Source organism: Callospermophilus lateralis, chromosome 2 (assembly GCF_048772815.1).
Source record: "Callospermophilus lateralis isolate mCalLat2 chromosome 2, mCalLat2.hap1, whole genome shotgun sequence".
Lineage (NCBI taxonomy): Eukaryota > Metazoa > Chordata > Mammalia > Rodentia > Sciuridae > Callospermophilus > Callospermophilus lateralis.
Genome location: NC_135306.1, coordinates 171597225 through 171620173, shown reverse-complemented (window position 1 = coordinate 171620173; position 22949 = coordinate 171597225). Strand labels below are relative to the sequence as shown.

The 22949-nt window shown below is 34.9% G+C and overlaps 1 protein-coding gene across 1 annotated transcript; it reads left to right on the top strand.

Annotated features, from left to right (window-relative positions):
- The first annotated feature begins 12835 nt into the window (after nucleotides 1-12835).
- On the top strand, nucleotides 12836-21186 carry Svip (small VCP interacting protein). The gene is made up of 4 exons (XM_076846992.2): nucleotides 12836-12982; nucleotides 15075-15125; nucleotides 15640-15753; nucleotides 18746-21186. Exons 1-4 carry the CDS (start codon nucleotides 12929-12931, stop codon nucleotides 18758-18760), a joined length of 234 nt encoding a protein of 77 aa, XP_076703107.1. The 5' UTR covers nucleotides 12836-12928; the 3' UTR covers nucleotides 18761-21186.
- Nucleotides 21187-22949: the final 1763 nt, after the last annotated feature.

Here is a 22949-nt window from a genome sequence, read left to right as displayed (position 1 = left end):
TGGGTTCGATCCTCAGCACCACATAAAAATAAATATACAAAATAAAGGTATTGTGTACAACTAAGAAATAAATATTTTTTTTAAAAAAGAATGAGTTATGAAACAGAGATAGGAATTCAGATCAGGCATGGTAGTACATGCCTGTGATCTCAGCAATTTAGGAAGCTGAGGTAGGAGGATCGAAAGTTTGATCCTCAAACTTGGATCTCAACAACTTAGTGAGATCCTGTCTCAAAATAAAGAAAAAAAAAAAAAAGGCTGGGGATGTAGCTCAGTGGTAAAGCAGCTGGGGGCTCAATCCCCAGTACAAAACCAAAAACAAACAAACAAAAAAAATTGCAGAAAGTCTGGTTTAGCTGAAAGCTATTGGGCTATGAGAAGAAATTCAGATAGTGAAGACTTTGCAGAGACCTTTATAGAACTTCCTATTGTTTGTACTGACTCTTTGCTGAGTGCTAAGCTGCTCCTGAAGTCAAATGGATTATCTTTGTCTCTTCCACAGGTAGGTAGTTAAGGATTGGCTAGTTATAAGGTAAACAACCCCTAGCAGTCACTTGACATAGATATTTGAGTATTGACAAGCTAGCCTTCAGAGTCCTTGTTGATCAAGTGAGGCATTTAGAAGAGACACCAGTGGACACATGTCATAGCAGCAAATCCCCCCTATTAGAAATGTATCCTAGGACCAGCCTAAGGAAGTTTAACAACTTTAAAATACAGTAGTCTCCCCCTTTCTTCATGGAGATACATTCCAAGATCCTCAGTGGATGCCTGGAACTGTTCTTACTACTAAAACGTATATAAACCATGCCCTTTTCTATACATACAAACATGATGAATTTTAATTCATAAATTAAACACAGTGAGAAATTAACAATACCTAATTAGAAAATGGAACATAAAATATACTGTAATAAAAGTTATGCAAATGTAGTTTTACTCTCGTAGAGTCAAGACAAATGCCCATATTTTCAGACCATGTTTGGCTAGGGATAACTGAAAATGAAAAGTGGAATTTTGAACAAGGAAGATATTCTAGTCAGATTTATCTACAAGTGACTGCCAACCATAACAAAGGCCAACACTTCAAAGAAAGTGTACAAAATCCAGGTACACAATAGACACAATATCTAGTATCTAATAGAATATTACTAAGCATGCTGAGGTGAAGCAAAATGAGCACATAATGGAGGAAAATGAAGCCATAGAAAACAAACGAAAAGACATGGTAGGATTATTAAAAAAACAACAACACTAAAACACACATTTTAAATAAATTAACTAAGTGCAATAGTTTAATGGAAAAAAAATGGACCCAAAGAGAGAAATGAAAGACATTAAAAAGAAAAAGGCTGGGCGCTGGGGAACACGCCTGTAATCCCAGCAGCTCAGGAGGCTCAGTGAGAAGGATCATGAGTTCAAAGACAGCCTCAGTAATTTAGCCAGGCCCTAAGCAGTGTAGGGAGACTCTGTCTCCTAAATAAAGTATTTTTAAAAAGGCTAGGATGTGAATCAGTGTTTAAAGAGGCCCTGGGTTCAAAAAAAGAAAGAAAGGAAGGAAGGAAGGAAGGAAGGAAGGAAGGGAGGGAGGGAGGGAGGGAGGGAAGAGAGGGAGGGAGGGAAAGGGGGAGGGAGGGAGGGAATGGAAGTTATAGAACTGAAAAATATTTGAAATTTAAAAATTCACTAAAAGATATTAAGAGAATATTGGATGCAAAATAAAGTCAATGAAATTGAAAATTAGCCATAAAAACAATCCAAACTGAAATACATAAATAAGATAGAGAATAATAATGGGAAAATTATTAGTGTCTCATGACCTATAAGACCATATCAAGTGAAGATAGCTGAATAGGGTGGAATTGGAGTGAAAACCTTTCCAAAACTTTTCCAAATTTGATAAAAACTAAAACTACATATCCAGAAAGCCTAAAGAACACCAGACAAGATAAAGATAAATATTGTCTAAGCATTCCAACCAAAAGATAATGCCAAGAACTGATAATGAATTGAGAGTTTTTCAAGATTAAAGTTTTTAGTTTCACATATGCTGGCAGAAGACAGAGTCCACCAGGTGTAGACTAAAGACTTGTCTACTTCTGGCACAGTAGCCAGCAACAAATGCAGGTTCACCTTTGGTCCCTTGTCTTCCCAAGTCCCAAAAGAGTGAGGCCGAAGTGCACAGCCATGGAAGCCCCTATTTTATGTGAATTATTGCTGGCAAACCTGCCCAACATTTGCTCTAGAGGGAGAGGTAATATCTGGTAACCTCAACATTGAACAAATCTACTCCAGAGGGATATTCTCACAAGATCTTTACTATACAAACATTGTTGAAAAGATATTATAGAGGGGGAAGAAAATTGAAACCTTTGGTCAAAAACTATACAGACACAAGACGGAACCATGGAGGATTTTTCTCCTAACAGCCAAAATTGTCATGTTGTAGTAAAAGGAAGAAGAAGAAGAAAAAGAAGAAGAAGAATAGAAAACAACAACAACAACAAAAAACCAACTACAAACTCTCCATTGGACACTTTAAATATTGATAGGTTAAAAATAAAAGACTGGAATAATATGTCTTATACAAAGAAATTTTAAAGTGTTGATAGCACACAAAGTAATGTAGCAATATCATCATATCACACACACATATGGACACTTGTAATAGTAAAAGAGTCAGTTCATCATAAAGACATAATAATTGCATGTGCTTCCAATAACAAATCATCAAAACAAACAAAATCTGACAGAACTCAAACAATTCCACAATTAAAATTAAAAACTAAACACTCATTTCCTGGCAATTGATGCAACAACTTGACATAATTCACATATATAGAATATTCTATTCAGTGTCATCACAAAACATATTAAGTGCACATGAAGCATTAAAATATTCCATCTACTGGACCATAATGTATGATGTAGTGAATTTCACAGGACTGAAATAACAGAGTGTGGTCTTCAATCACTATGAAATTAATGAAGAAATCACATGTGAGAAATGTGGAAGTCGGCAACATTTGTAAATCAAACAAAAAATAATGTATGGGTCAGTCAAAGAAGCATCACATTGAAAAGCAGAAAATATTATATACTAAAAGAAAATACAAAGGCTTTATATTGTTAATATAGCTACAATAGTAAAGAAAAAATTATAGGTGGTCTTGATGAGAAAAAAAAACTAAGATGAATGATTTTATCTTCCATATTATGAAAATGGAGGTGAGAGACCAAATTAATCCCAAGTAAGAAGAAAGAAGGAACTATGGAAATATGACTATAAAAACAAGGAGTTAGAAACAGATAATGGAACAAATAAAACCCAAAAATTGTATTTTAAAGATCAATTAACATTAATAACTGTAGGTTGATCAGGACTAAAAGACAAGGTACAAGTAACCATTATTGTAGGTATTCTGACCCTGGAAATAGACAGGGAAGTGTTCCCCTGGTGAGCAAACTCCCAGGGGTAACTGGTGCCCTGATTGCCAGGATTGGAATGCCCAGCTATTCCCTGCTGAGGCTATTAAGATAACTATGGGGATGTACTATCTGGTTTACATAGTGACATCTTTGAAGAAGAGAAGCTCTGTGTTTGCATTAACTGCAACCTCATCTCAGTCAGCAAGCATTCAGGGTTAAAGGAATAGGGAATACTGGTCAAAGTGTAGTCACTGGTGTTGGGTAACATGTAAATTTTGGGATTAGTAAATATGACAGCAGAGAGGGATAGGCATCCTTTCGTCTGCCATCCTTCTGTTTGTTTGCACCAGCCGTGTGTGTGTGTGTGTGTGTATGTGTGTGTGTGTGTGTGTGTTTTCTTTGTGTGCCTCTTCCACAATTCTCCCCGCACAGGTGTTCTTTAACAGCTGGTGTCCAACGGCAGGAGATCCCACAAGTCTTCCCAGTCCATGGAGAGTTTGGGACAAGGAAATTAGACAGAGACCTCTCAGGACGTCCAACAGATAACAGGGGAAGGGAGTGGCTCACGCCAGCTGGAGAGCGCCTTGGTCCTTACTTACATCATCTGGATCCCTAAGGGTCATGAAGATTCTTTGTCTGACCTACTTCAGTGTCACCTAGTGGAACTTTTACTGCTCAGTAAGGCTGGACATATTGTAATAGTGATCTGGCCGCCTTGCTCTAGGAGATAGATTTGTCCTGTCCCTGGAATCCAGGATCTGGGACATTGCATTCAAAGGACTGAGAAACAATAGGTGAAATTCTGCATGAGGAACCACATTCCCCCATATCCATTTTGCACGTGTGGTATTGCTGTAGGGACGCTATTGACCTGGCTTCTGCCTCACTGCCTGCCTTTTCAGCTCTTTCTGCACCTGTGAAAGAGAGATGCTGTAGCGCTAGCAGACAAGCAGCCTTTTTGTCCCCAGCTAGATCCAAGTTAATTGAGAGTTTGCATCAAGCTGCAGAGGAAGGGGAATTTAATGATTTATCTATCTGTTCCACTGGGTTAAATTTCGCTGGTCAGCAGAGCATAAGCAATTACCTTCTGTTCTATTTAATGAGTTGCAATGTACTATTTTAGAAAATTAGAAAAATCACTAAAAACAGTAACTCATAAAGCTGCCTTGTTTGTCACTGCCTTAAAACGCACACACACACACACACACACACAAACACACACACGCCCACTCAAGACAAAAGGAGGAGGAACTAATTTCTCCAGCCCTCTCAGGATCCCATGATGCAAGTGTTTCCAATACAAACAGAGACCTCTTGACCTCGTTTCACAAATCCTTTCATGCTACTAGAGAGGGTACTGAAATAGATTAGATTACTACTAAAGACATCTGTGTGAGGTTTCCCAGGGACAGGAGCCATAGCTCAGCTTAAAGAGTGTTTACCTCCCATGGGAAAGATGCTGGGTTCAATCCTCAGCAACAACCTTTAAATGAAAGGGAAGATAAAAGATTAGACTCTACTGTTACTGGAGCATGTTTGTTAACTACTGAAAGTAGACCTGAATTAACCTTTTGTTTTAATGAGCAATTGTAGGATTATCAGGCACAAATAGCAATGTCAGTCATGGTAATAAATACTTTTATGGTATGTCTTTACACATGGCCTTAAGAGGCCACTCCAGTTTGGGGAAAAGAAAACAGAAATAAACAAGTATCCAAAACCTCCCTGTGGCTACCATGCTCTGCCCCTTTCAATCCACAACAACTCATCGCTTATGTTCAACCATGTGTGGAAACTGTTACAAGATTTGCAAGATTTAGGGCTGGGGTTGTGGCTCAACAGTAGAGCACTGGTCTAGCACATGTAAAGGCCTGGTTCAAGGGCCTGGGTTCAGTCCTCAGCACCACATAAAAATAAATAAGTAAAAAATAAAGGTATTGTGTCCACCTTCAACTAAAAACATAATTTTTTTTTTTTAAAAAAAAAGATTGCAAGGTTTAGAACAAAAAGAAAAAAGGGAAAAAAAAAAAACAACTCTCCAGAAAGAATATAAAAGTGCAAGACCATGCTCTAAGGAAATAATTTTATAAAAGAAAGAATGGTTACAACAATTTTCCTTACTTTTTAACTTCTGTGAGATTTCTAACTTTCCTAGCCTTATATTTAAAATGTGAATTACAGCTCTTATAGGATCTACGAGGGTTGCAAAAAAACAGTTTGGACAAAAGAAGAGAAAAAGTGTCACTTTTAAATCCAAGCCACTTGGCTAGCTATCTTATCTGTTTTCACGCAGCTTTCTTAGCCAGCTCCTCCCTCTTCCTAAAATTGCACCACAAAAAGGAATGAAAAAAGTAGAAAGATTTCAAATGTGCAAGTTTTCTTTCTTCAGAAAAGTTTTTTTTTTTTTTCCTTTAAGAATTTCACGTTTCCAACTGATTCTTATCTGAGTTAAAGGTATATTCGGACCTGATAAAAAGGTTAATATTACTGTGATGTAAGTTTTTGAATATTCTATGTAAGTTGATATGTTTTTCTGATTAGTCTTGTTTTATCTAACTATAAAGGTTTTTATACTCTGTCTTTATACAAAGGCCAATTTCTCCGGAGTTAACTCGTAAATACATTCAAAGATTTATTTTATTAAATCCTAGGAAGATATAAACATGGCTGTGTTAGGGATAAGTCTAGTAACCACAAAGGACACAGATACTAGCTATATGATTTCAATGTCCACCATGGTTTTAAGATCTTATACCTGACATATCCAATTACAGATCTGTCTTATGTCTATATATTATATGATTGATATTAAATTGACATTTAGACAAATGAGTGCTCATTAAAGCTTTATTAAAATTTAAAGAATTAAACAGATCCAAATAATTTAAATCAAATAATTACATAAATATATAGATGTCTTTAAGGTTATAGCTCATGGGTTTTTCTAGGTTGTTAAACAATAGTCTTAATTTCTAAAAAATATCTGAGATATAATATTCATAACTTCAAAATTTTTTTCAACAGAAAAAGAATGATTAATACTATTATCATGTTTTTCTTATGTTTTTATGTTACAATCAAAATGAGTAAATTAAATTTAGCATAAATGGGATTAGTCTTCATAAGTATGGTTTCTTAAATAATTAAATTAAAAATTACAGCTGATGCCAAGCTGCTCTCTCCCTTTGTTTCCAGTTGTTAGAGAAATAGGATGCTGCCTCTTTTCTTGTTTGACTCTTCTTTCAAACAAGCTCTACAAAGAATTAATGAAAACAGTGATAATAGATCGACTTCCTGTATCTAAAATGCCATTATCATTAGTTTTTGTTGGAAAATCTTATGCTTTTGCAACAGTTGTTGCTATTCATAATAAGAAATTATATATAATAAAATGGTTACATTCTCTTCATTTTTCAGGCTTTAATATTTTGCCTTTTATTGATATATATTCTCAATTAATTGCTAATGGTCATATTAAAATTGTATCCTTAACAGGCATGAACATTCATGTTTTATATCTTATTTATGGGAAAAAATTTATATCTCTAATTCTTATAGTTAACCCTATTATCAAGTTGTATTAACAAAATTTTTAGCACCTATTAATGTAAACATGCCTCATGATGGACAATTCTCTTTGTTATATCAGGCTCCTTAATTATATCCCTTTTCCTTAATTTCTACTGTTCCTCTTGTAGACGGAATAATGGTGTATACGGTGGGGGTAAATAAAGAGTAGTATATCTATTTTTATTAATGGTAAGGACTATTATACCCTACCTCAGATTTCTTCACAGCAAGCTGAGTTAGCTACCATTATCCTGATGCTGAAATTGGTTTCTACTATTTTAAGTGTTATTACAAATTCTCAATATATAACTAAGCTCGTGCCTCATATTTCCATGGTTGTGTTAGTGCCTTCCTTTGGATTCCAATTCACTGTCTCTTTTTTTTAACCCTTTAAACTCTTTTGCAGCACCGCCTTGTACATCTCCCATCTTCCTTGCTTATGTACACAGCCACAAGATTTCTAAAACTTTGATGGAAGGCGACACTCACATAGATAAAACTATGAAATCCCTTTATCCTTTATTTTCAGATACTGTGGAATCCCATGCATTTTTTCATTTGAAATGCTCCATCACTAATGAAAATGTTTTTCATCTCTTCTCAACAAGCTCATGCTATAGTCAACAACTATTCTCACTGTGTACCCTTTCAGACTCCTATGTGGAAATTTATAAATCTATGGGGCCTAAGTTCCAACGCACTTTGGTAAATGGTTGTTACCCATTTCCCTCCTTTTCATCCTTACTGCTTTCTTTATGTTTTTATTAATACTCATTCTAGGTTTATTTAAGCTAATGCCCACAGGTCTAAAAAAAAAAAAGGTATCTGCTTGCATTTCTCATTTATTTATTGTTTTGTTTTGCCACACTGGGCAAGCCTATTCATTTAAAGATGGATAGTGCCCCTGCATATACATCTTGTGCCTTTGCACAAATTTGTAATCAATGAAATATAATTTTAAAGTATAAAATTCTTCATAATCCTATTGAACAAACTTTGATTAAATGAGCGCATTGTACTCTTAAAACTTGCCTTTTAAAACTAAAAAGTGGGAATCTAGCCTCTCATATTAATAATGCTTTAAATATTGTTTTATTTAAAGTTAATTGCTCAATATGCAATGCAAAGTTAATATTCACAATTAGTTGTCTACTTTGGATAGAAGTTTTATTCCCAAACAGCTATTACTAAATATTTATGTAAAACATAGTGTTTCAGACCCAGGATGACAAGACCCTATGCCTCTGATAACTTGGGAAAAAGGACAGACTGCTACACTTACAGGTCCTGTTTGGACTCCAGGTTGATGCATGAGATCATTATAATTATGAATGGACATCAGGAACTTCTCAACCCAATTCCCAAGTTTTGTTTGATCCTGGATGAGGAGAGTCCCACCAATCAAGAGGACAATGACCACTCTCCTCGAAAGAGAGAAAACATTAAAGGAGAAAAAATAAGAAACACTGAAAGAGGATCCCAAGCTTCTAGGTTTCCAGTGACTTGGGGGGACAGAAAATCATTAACAGCCTCAGCTCAACATCTGTTGACTCAAATGGATTTAAAATGTACTCTTGAAAACTTACTTTCTGCTTTGTTTGCTAAACTCATATAAACTCTATAAATGTTTTGATTCTTATGGTAATGTTATTCTGCTGTTGTACCCCAGTTGTGGGAGATTTAGTTCAGTAAGACTCCTGGACTTCCAGAACCCATCATAATATCTGGGTTTACTTGGCTGAAATTATTATATACCTGCAAAAATGTTGCATGGCACTCACTGTTGTCTTAACAGATTAACTGTGTTCATACCATCCTCGCAGGGTTTAATGGGCCACCATCCTGCACAATGTATTCATGGAGGTCTATTCCCATTGATGATATACTGTAATGACACAGTATATCTTCTCTAAGACAGAATTTGACGCTTTGACATTTTCCTTAGTGGGTATCCCTATACTAGTTGTTGGGGCTTACAAAACCACTATGAAGCTGGCCTGTGCTATGGTCTAGTATTAATCATAACTCTATGGCCATTAATATGCTTAACAAGGAATAAAAAACAACACTGTAAAGCCATTCTTGATAATTGGGTTGCTATTGATTATCTGTTGTTGTTACATCATAAAGGATGTCAGGAGTTTAATAATATTTGTTGCTTCAATTTGAGTGATAACAGTAATTCTATTTCAAGGGGGTTAAATTACCTTAAAGATACCATTAACAAGGTTCAACAAGATGATGGAGGTTTAAACCTGTTGGATTGACTAACTTTGTGGTTACCCAATTTCACCTGGGTCAAACAATTATTCATAGGTGGATGTTTACTGCTTTGGGGATTGTTATGTTGCGCTTGCTGCTGTCAATGTCTGTCCTATTTTTGCCCCCACCAGAATTAAGAAGAAAACAGATATTACTTATCCAGAAGGTCCTAAAAAAAGGGGGGCTGTAGGTATTCTGACTGTGGAAATATCAGGAAAGCATTCCTCAATGAGTAAACTCCCGGGGGTAACTGGTGCCCTGATTCCCAGGATTGGAATGCCCAGCTATTCCCTGATGAGACTATTAAGATAACTATGGGGATGCACCACCTGGTTTACATAGTGACATCATTTGAAGGAGAGAAGCTCTGTGTTTGCATTAACCTGGACCTTATCTCAGTTAGCTAGCACTCAGTGTTAAAGGAATACTGGTCAAAATATAGTCACTGGTGGTGGGTAATATGTAATATTTTGGGTTATTAAAGATGACAGCAGAGAGGGGTAGGCTTCCTTTTTTCTGCCATCCTTCTGTCTGTTTGCACCTGCCCTATATGTGTGTCTGTTCTTTATGCACCTCCTCCACAAGTCTCCCGAAACAGGTGTTCTTTAACACATTATTATGAATGTAAGACAACTTTGAAAAAAAATTCTGCCATTTCAGTTTAAATGTGTCTGTGTGTGTGTGTGTGTGTGTACAACTATCGATGTTTGTATGTGAATTAAATATATCCTGAATTACACACTGAAACTGAATGCCATTGGCAGCTTTTCAGAAGGAGGTTAGAAATTTGTGACTGGCACTAGTATGGCAATATGTTAAAACGTTGATGTGTAATCGATGTGATTCTGCAATCTTATACGGGGTAAAAATGGGAGTTCATAACCCACTTGAATCAAATGTATGAAATATGATATGTCAAGAGCTTTGTAATGTTTTGAACAACCAATTTAAAAAAAAAAAGAAATTTGTGACTGGGGTCAAAAAGAGAAATGCATATTTTTGTGTATTTGTTTTCATTCAATACTTTGTGTAACCATTTGCATTTTTTCAATAAAAAGAAAGAAACAAACAAAAAAACAAGGTCAAAGAAAGTTTTCACCAGATAAGAGTTAAATAGGTAAGGAAGTCCTCACTGAAGACTATTTTATTAAAGGAAAAGAGAAGGCAATTCCCCTGAAAGTAAAGGAAGGGGAGATGTTAAGCACTGAACTGTCTTAGAGGGAAAGGACTGGAAAACATTGAAAGGTTGGTCGACTTGGACCATCTGTTTGTGTTATTGGTACTGATGAAAATCCTACCTTTCCGTAGAGACCAGGAGTTAGGAGTTATCTTTCTTGAATATTGCATTTCAGAGAGAGAACACTCAGGTCCTTGAGAAGGAGAGTTTTGGCTTGTAGAAGTGATAAAAGACTAGGATAAAATTTACATCTTGGAGAGGAAGGGAAAGAAATTACAACTGCAAATTTCTCATGTAAATGGTACAAGAAAATGAAATATAAACTCATTGTTAAAACTGAAGAATTGAAAATACCAAGAATGGCAATAATATGTGATAAGGTTTTAAATGTACCATACAAACACACACACACACACACACACACACACACACACACACACAATACATAATACATTCCTAGTTAGAATTTTAGTAATTTAAACTAATGTTATCATTTAACCTAACAATTCTATATATTTTTTTTTCTCATGGAAAATGAAAACATATGTATAAATAAAGAATTTTACAAAAACGTTTATTCTTAATAGCAAAAAATTGGAATCAACCCATACACACATCAATAGGCAAATCTGTGGAGAAATAATGGAAAGTGCTTGGAAAATATGTAAAATGTAGAAAGCATTTTTTAAATAATAATTAAAAACAAAATTTCCTTTTTATGCAGAAAATCTCTCCACAAAGGCAGAAAAAGAAAGGGAAAAAAAAAAAGAACATAAAAACTTTTATCACTGAATTAAACATTAACCCTTTGTATCACAGGCACTCTGCTAAAGAGATATCAGTGGTGTTGGTGGTTGGGGGGGATCTTACCACAGGATATATCCCAGCAGATACATTCCATATGGTGATTGTTCTTATCTAAAGGAAAGAATAACACATATTTTAATGAGCAAAGAGCTGTATCTTCTAGCCAAATGCCTATACATTAAAGTACCATGAAGATAGGACCACAGGTGTCACCCTTCTGGATATTTACTAAGAGAAAGTTACTAAGTTTACAAATATACTTCTGGGATACAAAACTGGGAAAAGACTTATTTTGCTTTTTGAAAAAATTGTATCAGTGAGATAGTGGCAGCAGTTAGAATTTCAAGATTTCTAAAAGTTCTAAAGAGTAGTTATAAAGAGTAAGAGATGGGTAGTTTACATTTTGCAATAGAGATGATGCACTTTTTTCTTTATAGATTTGCTTTTAATCTTACAAAATTTCATGTAGCAGAATAAAAGAAGGGGGTACTGTTTCATTTAAGGACGTGAGAGAATTTCAAAGACATTGTGATATGCAAAACTAACATATTTATATCCCCATATATTTGAAACTTCTTAAATACCATAGAAATGTGAAATTATGTGTTGCTTAGAGCTAACTATGTGATATACAAGGTTGGTCGGGAATGAATGGGTACAATAGAACTCTGAAGCTTATAGAAATCTTTCACATCTTGAATAAGTGATTTCATGGCTGCATTTGCTTATTAAAACCCAATCAAAATAAGTGCACATTATAAGTAAATTATTCATCTATATAAAATGAGCCTGTAAGAATACAGATTAAAATATGAACAGTGGTTTCTGAGTTGTTAACTGTCACTTTATATCCTCTATTTGAAAAGTCTGAAATTTTTCCAAGGAGCAGGAATGCTAGAAAAAAAATAAATAAATGAAAGTTATTGTTGTGAAGATATGATCAGTCTTCTGTTAACGTACTTGAAATGAATCTAATCTTTCATCCTATCTTTTCTAATTCAGCATCTACATTTTAATAAGATGCCCTGGTTATTCTTATGCTTATTAAAATTTAAGTAGCACTTCACTGAAATATTTCTGAATAGATGAAATTTTATCATTGCTCCTGGAAAGATAAATGAATCCCAAATATCAGGAGCTAGTGGAAATTTCTATTAAAGCCAGCTAAGTGTGCTATCCTCGACTTTCAATTTTTGGTTTTAATTTCTTGGAGGCCAGAGTCGCATCTCATAGAACAGCAAAAACCCTCCAGAGGTATAAACAGAGAGGCAAGAGAAGCAGGAAGAGCTTTGAAATCCACCGCCGAGCATTTCTCCGCGGACAGCGGGTGTTTCCTTGTACCTAGGTTTTGTCTGCAGGCCTTGCTTTCCAACGTCCGAGCTGCACGCACCCGCTACTGGTCTCGGCCTCTAGGGGCGGAGCCGAGCCGCAGGGGCGGGACCAGGTAAGGAGATAGTGGGGGCGTTGCCGCGGATAAGCGTGGCCGAGCGGGGGCGGAGGGACTGGGCTGGAGGAGCCGTGGGGTGGGGGTGGGGCGTTGCCGCAGGGGGTGGAGCCGACAGGAGCCACTGGGGCCAGGGTGGGGGCGGGGCAAGCGCGGAAGGCCTGGGACCGGTGTCGGATCGCGCATTTAGCGCCGCCTGTTCTGGGGCGGGCGGGGTCTCGGACCCCCTAGGTGTCTGGATGGGGCTGTGTTTTCCGTGCCCGGGGGACTCCGCTCCTCCCACGCCCGACCCGGTGAGTAGCGCTGCGCCTCGCGCATCTGTGCTCTTGGGGCGCGCAGGCAGCCTGAGCTACGTGCAGCCCGGAGACGGTTGTACTTACTGGCTCGGGCCTGGGAGCTGGTCGCTGGGGACCTGGGTGACGGGGAAGCGTGAACCTATACCAAGGACCCTTGGGACCTTACCGGGGAGGGCAAGGCCTCCGCCTCCTTGTTGCTCTCTCCAGTTTTTACCTTTGGCCGACTGGCAAAATTGAGTTTGTTGGACAGTGGCATACATACACAGGAGGTGCTGTGTATGGACCGGTCTTGGAGGTGCGGTTGATGAAGTTAGGGTGCAAAAAGAAAATTACCTCCGTGAAGTGCCTCACTGTACTAAGAGATGTGTCTTTTCCTGTGTCTATACGAGCTCTTTAAAGAAGGTGCTCTTTTTTGGAGATTTTATTCATCAATGATTTCCTTTTAGTGTTTATTTCATTTAAAAAAAATCTTCCTTTAAAAAATATTGTGTGTAGAATAGCGTGTACAATTTGTAAGATTGCCATATTTAACAAAAATACTGGACGCCCAGGTAATCTGAATTTTAAGATAAACAAAGAATACATTTTAATATAGATTTATTCCATGCAATATTTGGTATATATCTATATAAAAATAGTCGTCGTTTATCTAAAATTCAAATTTCAGGAGGGAATATGTAGTATAATACATTTGTACTTGTAGCTTTTTATTGTTAGCACTATATTTACATTAGTCTTTCTTACAGGGAATTAATAACAAAACAACAACAAAAAACAAAACAACAAAAAAAAGCCCTAAATTCCTCTCATTTCTTCTGTGTAGCTAAAAATGAGTTGAAAAAATGAAATATTTACGGAAATACTTTAACTCTTCATCCATTAGTTTATAAGTACTGAAAGATCATATAATGTACGAAATATCAACTTGTCTTAGTTGCTGCTTTTGCTTTTAAATGAGGTTAATTTTGTTTATCTCGCTCTTGATAAAAATGCCACTCTGTCAGCATTTGTTAAGCCCTGCACCCACCCACCCCCATCCCTGGGTTGTACCCTCTTCCCTTGATAACCACTAGCTGTTGGCTGTCACTACATAGGTGAAGTTTTTCCTGAGATAAGTAAATGTATTCCCCACCATACCGCCTGCACCTCCTTTCCTCATTTATTCACAATGCCTTTGATGTTTTCCCCAAACATGCACTGAACTCTGACATTTATTTACTTGATTACATTCCTTTCTGTGCCCTCATTGCAATTTATGTTTATCTGTGTTTTCACTGCTATATTCCCAGCACCTAGAAAGGTTCATAAAGCAATGGTACTCAATGATTTGTCCAATGGATGAATAAGTACATCATTGCATGGAAGATAAATTATTAATACCATTCCCTAAGAGAATGCTATTTATTGACTTATATATTTAAATATTTTACAACTAAATAATACATGGTATAGAAAAATAATAGTCACTGTTTTCCAGCTTGGAACATTATCACTCATAAGTTTACTTCTTGTTCTTATCCAACACAGTACTAGCCCATTTCATTCAGGAATCTTTCCTGAAAATACCTGCCAATTCCATTCTCCCTTTTTAACTGGCAGCTCCAAACTGTGCATCTGCCTCCTTGTAATTTTAATACTACTTGTTTTATTATTGCCCCATTTACAAGCCCTTTTTTCAAAAAGAAAATAATATTATTATATAGGGCATACAGCTTGTATTATTTTATCATGCCCTAATTTGAAGGTGTTTTGATTTGGAAAATGAAATTCAGAAAGTTGAATATTTTATAAATTTTCTAATATTGGTATTTTTGTTGTTTTGTTTTGGCTGGGAGGGACAAGGTCTCCCTATGTTTCCCAGGCTTTTCCTAAACTCCTGAATTCAAGGGATCCTCCTGTCTCAGCCTCCTGAGTAGCTAGGGCTACAGATACAAACCATTCCTGGTTTGAAAAATAGCATTAATTGTGAAATGTTTCGGGTCAGTACTGAATGTTTTTGTAATTATACTACTTATAACATAGTCATAAAATTTGTATGTAATAATGTTTGGTTTTGAGGTGTTTTTTTTTTTTAACATGTTTTCTTTAGGCAGAGAAAAGAGCAAAGCTTGCAGAGGCTGCAGAGAGAAGACAAAAGGAGGTAAGATTAAAACTAAAATTATGCCTACTTACATAATTTTGTATTTCACTTTTTATAGATGTTTATTATTAGTGGTAGTATTCTGTAATATAAGTGGTGTCCAATATCCTAAAAATATGAGCCTAAAAATAATCACTTAAAATATCATTTCTGTATTTTTATCAGTTACATTAATATGTTTACATCATTTAATATAATGAGGATTAGCCTACAGATATTTTCTGCAAGTTTAGATGCTCTTATAATAATATTCCTCCTTGGGACAAAATAGCCATGTTTTATAAAACAGTAACAAATATGAAGCAAGTTTAGGGGAAAATTGTGTATGGTTGCAAAATATTCACTGAAGAAATAGCAGTGCATTTTACATAAGGCTGTTGTACAAATGTTCTTTGTTACCAAAATGAACCAACTTTCCAGCCCCAAAGAAAAACCTAAAAACAAAGACACACACACACCTTTTAGACAGCAGATACCAACATTTTTTTTATACCTCTTTTTAAATTACTTACAGGCTGCATCTCGGGGAATTTTGGATGTCCAGTCTGTGGAAGAAAAGAGAAAGAAAAAGGAAAAAATAGAAAAACAAATTGCCACATCTGGGCCCCCACCAGCAGGAGGACTTAGAGTAAGTATTAAAGTTTACTTAAGACTTAATTTAACTGGTATTTTACAAAACTTAAGTAGCAATCTATTCAATAATTTCCTCTGAAAATGCATTATGAGAAAAAATTGAAGTAATTTAAAAGTAGGTATGTGTTGAAAGAAATGTCAATTTATTTTAACATTAATTAGGATAGATTACTTTTTTTGTTCTAAAGAGAAAATAGTACACTTTTAATATTACTATATTTTAATACATTCACTTAATATAAACGTGTCAAAAATTCAGGCAACATAAAAAAGTATGAAGAACAATGTAAAAATCCAAATTCACTGCCATTTTGACAGACAGTATTTGTAATCTCCATTTACACATCAATCATTAAATTCTGTTTTGTAGTCTAAATTTTTTTACTCTGTGATTTGGAATTGTTGATCTTCCCATTGCCACTCATTGTCATAGTTATGTAAGTGTTAATTCTGACCACAGGGTGTACAGGTGTAAGCTCTGCACACATTCCTCCTAATGTACCTATTGCAAAGGGAGCTAAATACAGAGTATATAACTGTGGAGAAATTATTCAAGCTTCCTGAATTATGGAGTCTTTACTGTGTAGCAGCATTGGAAAAGTTTTATCTTACATGTTATAACTCAGGATAATGATTTATATATTAACATTTATTCTTGGTTTGCTTTTAAAGAAGTACTTTTCTAAAATAAGTCTATTTGTAAAAGGGACAATGTCCTCAATTTCAGGCATTTTTAATTTATCAGTGATTTATAAGTGGTTTTTAGGTCATTTCATTTTCTTTGCAATTCAATTTTGGTTTTTCTCTAAAACTACACTCTTCCCAGATACCACCTCCCTCCACCCTACATATCTGTATACCCCTAAATTGAGGGGCATGTACTTGAGGGGGGCATCGTTAGGACAGAATTGATTCTAGCTCAGGAATATCATGTAGAAATAAGAGTTATATCTTTGTTATTTTAGCATTGTAAATTACTCCTTTTAGTTTCAATTAATGAAATTACATTTTTTCTTTATCATGAATTTTTAACAATGTATAAAAATTAATTTTAATGTCAAGATATATAATGTGATCATTGTGCTGTTATTTTATATATCTTTATAAAAGCAAAATAAATCTAGGGCAGAGTTGGGAGATGACAAGGTCAAAACTTCATTAGAATCAGTTTCAATATTCTGTTGAGATAAAGAGCTATGTTACTAGGTGTAATTCAATGTAAGGTTATCAAAAACAAATAAAAATATGAATGGTAAATTTTAGAACTGGAAATAATGTTGAGATCCTCTGTTCCATTGAAATAGAGATACTTAGTTAAATTCACGTAGACTGTTATAAGAAAAGGATACTTTAATGTACATACAGTCTGAATTAAGAAGATACATTTTAACCTAATAAATTTAACATCTGCTTTTTAAACTCTAAGAAAGAAAGGGACTTATTTAATTAAATCCAAAACTTCATACCCTGAAGTATTTAGATTATATTAGATTACTGCTGGTCCCCTTCAAAGTGTTTTAAGTAGAAAACATCTCCAGTCTTAAATTTAGTGTTTCTTTGTTTTTTGTGTGTGTGTGCCGCTTTTTTTTTTTTTTTAACACAATGCAAAAAGTATTTATTAGTGATTTTTCAAAATGACACTATAGCAAAGTCTCTAGCCTCTTTATCCATCCTATTTAGTAAGCATGTGTAATTTCAGGAACAGGTAAATAAATGTTTGGCTCTTCTATAGGACCAAGAAGAATTTGCTTTAAAAGTATTCAATTTAACCTACTACTGTTCATCTATTACAATGCAAGTTGCCACGGTGATGTTTCCTTGGGATAAATATCAGCAAAATGTTAGCTTAAAATTCAATCTGGCATCTCTTATAGGAGCTCTAAGTAAAAATTATTAGCCACATTCTGTCAACGGAGAAAGTTCCCAAAGTTGGTACAGTCTCTGCATCACTCACATCTTTGCAGAACTGGATTAGACCAAGTCCTTCAATTCTAGAGGCAGATTTCCATTCAGGTGACCTTTGACCCAAGTTTCTATTGTGATTACTTCATCACCATAGGGTCTTGAACATTGTTTTAAAGGGAAGAATTTTAATAATTATCTATTTATTTTTAAACATTCCAGTAAATTCTGAATAACTAAAACTATAGAGTGTTACTCATCTATAAAGAGTGAAATTATGGCATTTGCCACTAGATGGATGGAACTGGAGAATATCATGCTAAATGAAATAAGCCAGTCCCCAAAAAAGAAAGGTTGAATGTTCTCTCTGATGCTAACCCATAACAAGGAAAAGTAGGGAGGGGAAGTATAGAAGTTCATTGCTGCTCTTATAAGAAATCTTTCTTACTGAATAAAAATGATTCTTGGGGCCATCAAGCTAGATAATGGCAAGATATTTTTCTCAAAAAGAGTGACTTATTCTCAGAAACCACTCTTGCTGCCTACTTTGGGTTCTTTTCCCTCAGGATAATCATTTCTGCCCCTAACATACTGGCTTTAATGGGCATGTTCCTACAGCACATCCAGAGCATGGCATTCAAAAAATTATTTTGGAAGCTCAGAGATAAAAGAAGAGAAAATACAAGGTAGAGAGAATATCTTAATCCTCAAATCTCTTGGTAATTGTACTGCAGGTACCCATTGATTTGCTTAGATATTTTGTCTTTTTATGCTTTTAAACCATCATGTTATCTCAGACTTTTGACCATAATGCAAAGTTTAATTATTAGTTGTTAATCATAAAAATCATGTTGCAGTTTTGGAGCTATAGCTCAGTAGTAGAGCACTTGCCTAGCATGTGTGAGACAACTGGGTTCAATCCTTAGCACCACATAAAAATAAATAAATAAAATAATTAAAAAGAATTTCAAAAATCATTTTGCATTTCTATGTCCCATATTATTATTTTTACATATTTTTAATTAAAATTTTGTGACCTAGTTTTAAGTAAAAAAATTACTTTTCTCTATTTTTGTCTTTTCTAGTGGACAGTTTCATAAAGCATGACATGAATGGGAGAGTCTACTGCCAATAGTTGTTCAACATCTGCAATCAAATGGAATTCCTTAATTTAATTTCTTCTCTTTGAATACAAGAAGAGTCAAACTTTGTAATATTAGTGCCCTCAAGTGCAGTGCTAAATCCGTACTAAAGGTATTGGAAAAACTTGATTTTCAAGCTTAGGAATTAGTGAGACCTTTCATTAAATTCTTATTTTCCTATGTTTGCTCTTCTATAGAAGTGATTTATTTTTTCATATGGATCTAAGGCTGGGATGTAGCACAGGGGAAAGAGTACTTGCCTACCTTGTGTGAGGCACACAGTTCAATTTCCAGAATCACAAAAATATGTGTACAGATTTAAATAGCATATATACGTTACATGTAAAAATCCTGCATATACCTCTAATATTAAAACTTGCAATTATAGTTCCTTCCTTTATAAAATGGCCTACCTGCTTATAGTTGTGCTGCATGACCTTATATCTGTTTTTATTTTACTACATTTGAAATCTTTTGCTCAAACTTATGGACTTAGTGCCTTTAAAATGATCATCAGGGAACATCTTGAGAATTCGTTTGAAGGGCTTATGTGAAGAATGCTATACATTTTTATAACTTAGTAATGAATATTTATAGGTAAATGTTGAATCTCTATTTATTTTATATTTCTATAGCTTATAAAATTTACAGATCATTTTACATTATAATAAAGGCTTTCTTTGCTGCATCTAAAATTATATATTAGACGTACCATCAGAGGGCAGTGATGTACTATTGTGTAACGTCAGACTCAGCTCTTTAAAACTCTATGTAGAAATTAATGAGCTAAAGAATCTGGATGAATTATGAGAGAGAATGTATTTGTTCAAATTTCATAAGCATTTTTATTCTTTTGTATTTATTAAAGAATACTTATACAATTCATACAGTTGTAAAATTGCCAAGGCAAGTATGAATGTAAGAAAGAGCAACATGTATGTACAGTATTTTAAAAATTCTACTTCAAACATAAAAATATTAGGTAATTCTATATGAAGCATAGACGTAAAATTTTTGATTTTTATTCATTAAGAGCTTAAGGTTAATAGTATTTTATTTTTCTTTTTGATGCATATAAGCTAAAATAGAAGAATTACTATTAACCATCATGGATGCTGACTCTTCTAAATGGCAGGGTCACATATCTGAGCCCTAAATTAGAATATCTAGATCCTAATTGCCAATAGAGGCTATAAATTAAATAGACCACCCCTCTTGATTTACAGAAGGAAAACTGAGCCACTATTTCACTCATCCCTCCCACAGGCTTCTATTGTATTGTAATGCAATTGTACATGTTACTTTTTTTTTAAGAGAGAGAGGAGAGAGAGAGAATTTTTTAATATATATTTCTCAGTTTTCGGTGGACACAACATCTTTATTTTATGTGGTGCTGGGGATCAAACCCAGCGCCCCGCGCATGCCAGGTGAGCGCATTACCGCTTCAGCCACATCCCAGCCCAAGGATAGTGAAATCATTGAATTTTATTTTAGAAACCCAATTTTTGACTTTATATGATTAATTTCTCCACACAAACAGAAAAAGGATCATTAATAGCTGAATGGATACAGAACTAAAGTATATGAACTGTGCAAAGCCTTCCTCCTCTGTTAATATAACAAGAACAATTTTTCCCTTCACTATGTCTTGAAGAAGTAGAGCTTGGTGTACAAACAAATGATTATTACTTCAGGGGACAGCACTGTATTTCTAACAGCAGTTTTATCACAATAGATGTTATGTGAGAAAGAGGAAGGTGTTGCTGTATTGCTTCTGGGGGAAAACAGAATATGCTGTTCCTGTCCATCATGACCTGCCTCCATGGTGTGGCCCATTTTCCTCAAAACACAAGCATTACAGGGACAAAATGGTGGTACTCAGATATTAAGAATATTGTTAGGAAGATGAAGACAAAAGGGGAAGCTAGATGCTTGATAAGAAACTAGTAAGTGACTTTTAAAATACACACAATGCATTTTCCTCATAAAGTTATGGATCAGTTCCTGTGAAAACCATAAATAGGAGGGAATTTTCTCTAATTTATCACTTAAATAACATTATAATGATTAATATGCCATTCAAAGTCCCTGTCCAGAATACTAAAAACTGGAGCAGTAAGATGCACATATGTTGCTATCATGTTATGTAAAATGTTTAAACCAAATCTTAATTTGATTCATTGAACTATTAATATGGCTAATAAAAAGCTCTATGTTATTACACAGCTCCTTTATGACACATTGCATGTTTTTAAAACATCGGTATGTGATTCTGTTGTTTGACCAATCATATTCAGAATGTGATTTAACAGTTTCACCACATGGTTTTGTTATAAATTCTGTATTGCCTTTGGAGTATATAAATATACATTTTTAATATAAAATCTGTCTTTGACCATCTCTGTTTACCCAAAATCCTATCTATAATACATCTTAAATAATTAGAACATGTGTTGGTGGTTAGAGACACTTTCGTTTATTTGGGATTATCAACAGCAAGCAAGATAATGACTGTTCATAAAATCTCTAAATTTATAGATGGTCATGCTTCTTAGTTTATACTGTAAGGGAGAAATGATGTTATTAGTCTAGTTTTTTTTTTTTTAAGAGAAATTATGGTATAGTAGAGGCCCTATCATCTTGGATATCCTAGGAAAATTGATATAAGCTGTGAATTTTCCTTTTTCCAAAAGTTTGATTTGTTTATTTTTCACTGATAATTATGCTGTGTCCTTAGAAAATAAAAGTATATCTTGTGAGTTTTGAAAAGTAATTTTTTGCATAAATAGATCAGCAAAATGCAGATAGATATGTTTGCCTATCTGACTTGAGAATTAAGACATATTTTTTTTTAACATCTCTAGGCAAGCTTTAAATGATGTATATGCTCTAAGCTGGTTCATGTATGGTAATGAGGCCCTTTCCTTTGATTTTCTAAATAGCATTGACACAAAGCACTTGTGTGTATATCAAACTTTTTTATTTTGAATCATCTGTGTTCCAATAATTGTTGTTCCAACAACTGTGTTTTTTTGTTCCAACAATTGAAACATTTTAAATTTCCCATAGGATATGGCTTTTTATTATACTGTTCTCCCCCTTCTGGGTGTGCCTCCTTTTACAAATATTGCCTCAAAATAGGACTGCTCTGGTTTAAGAACTAAATGTGCATAAATTCCTTGATATGGATGTGATACCTTTATTATATCCTGAACTTCAGTGGCTATCTTTGTAAGACCATACTTAGCTTATGCTGAGTTTCAATTTAATGCCCTTCATATTTTAAGGGCAGAACATTGCAGTTGTCTTTTCAGTGACACAATGCCCACCACTTAATGAAGTGGGCATTGCATCTTAATTTTTATTAAGAAGTTCTTTCCTTTGAGCTGCATTGATGGCTAGAAGTTTCTGTCCATTAACCTTCCATGTATCCTTCAGGCTATTACAAAAAATCTGTAGGCAAGACATCTAACAGTTCCTGTACTAATTTCCAAACAGTCCAAACTGAATACTTTGAGAGTTTCTGAAGTCATTCTTTGGGTGTGGATGAGTCAGTCTAGGAACTGAACAGGATTTCTCTATCCCATAGTAGGAAAAAAATAATACAGTAAAAGTGGTTCACAGAATAGCTCCAGAACCAGCTTAATCTGCTCATTGTGCTGGACTCATTTCTAGCTGTGTTCTTTTCACTGTTTATTTACCTGAACTTCATTTTTGGATATTTCCCCTCTGTTATTATCATTCAGGATTCTAGATTATATTGATTTGGAGTCCTTTATTTACATGGATAGGACCCATCTTCTCCATCATGCTCTCCTGGATCTTACTTCTAGCTGAGAATAAGATGATACTAGCCCAGTTCAGTCCACTGCCTGGCCAGTCTTCACTCAGGAGTCAACAAGAGCCATTTACATTTCTTCATTCCCTTCTGAACACAGTATCATCTCCCCACATCCCTTTTCAGTACTGATTAGTTAGGAGCTGGACCCCATGCTGTAACCATTTTCTTAACAATATGTAAAAGATGATTTTAGATGTGGTATAGGACTAATAATCCTCCTCTTCCCCCAAATATGTTTCTGCCCTAATTCTAAGGATGCATAAATATATAATTTTCTATACCAAAGGAGATTTGTAAATGTGATCA

Excerpts from the sequence above, each read along its gene's own strand:
- Svip (XM_076846992.2), top strand. The coding sequence starts at position 12,929 with ATGGGGCTGTGTTTTCCGTGCCCGGGGGACTCCGCTCCTCCCACGCCC. Across the intron at positions 12,983-15,074 it reads CTCCTCCCACGCCCGACCCG|GCAGAGAAAAGAGCAAAGCT; the intron begins GTGAGTAGCGCT and ends TGTTTTCTTTAG. Across the intron at positions 15,126-15,639 it reads CAGAGAGAAGACAAAAGGAG|GCTGCATCTCGGGGAATTTT; the intron begins GTAAGATTAAAA and ends AATTACTTACAG.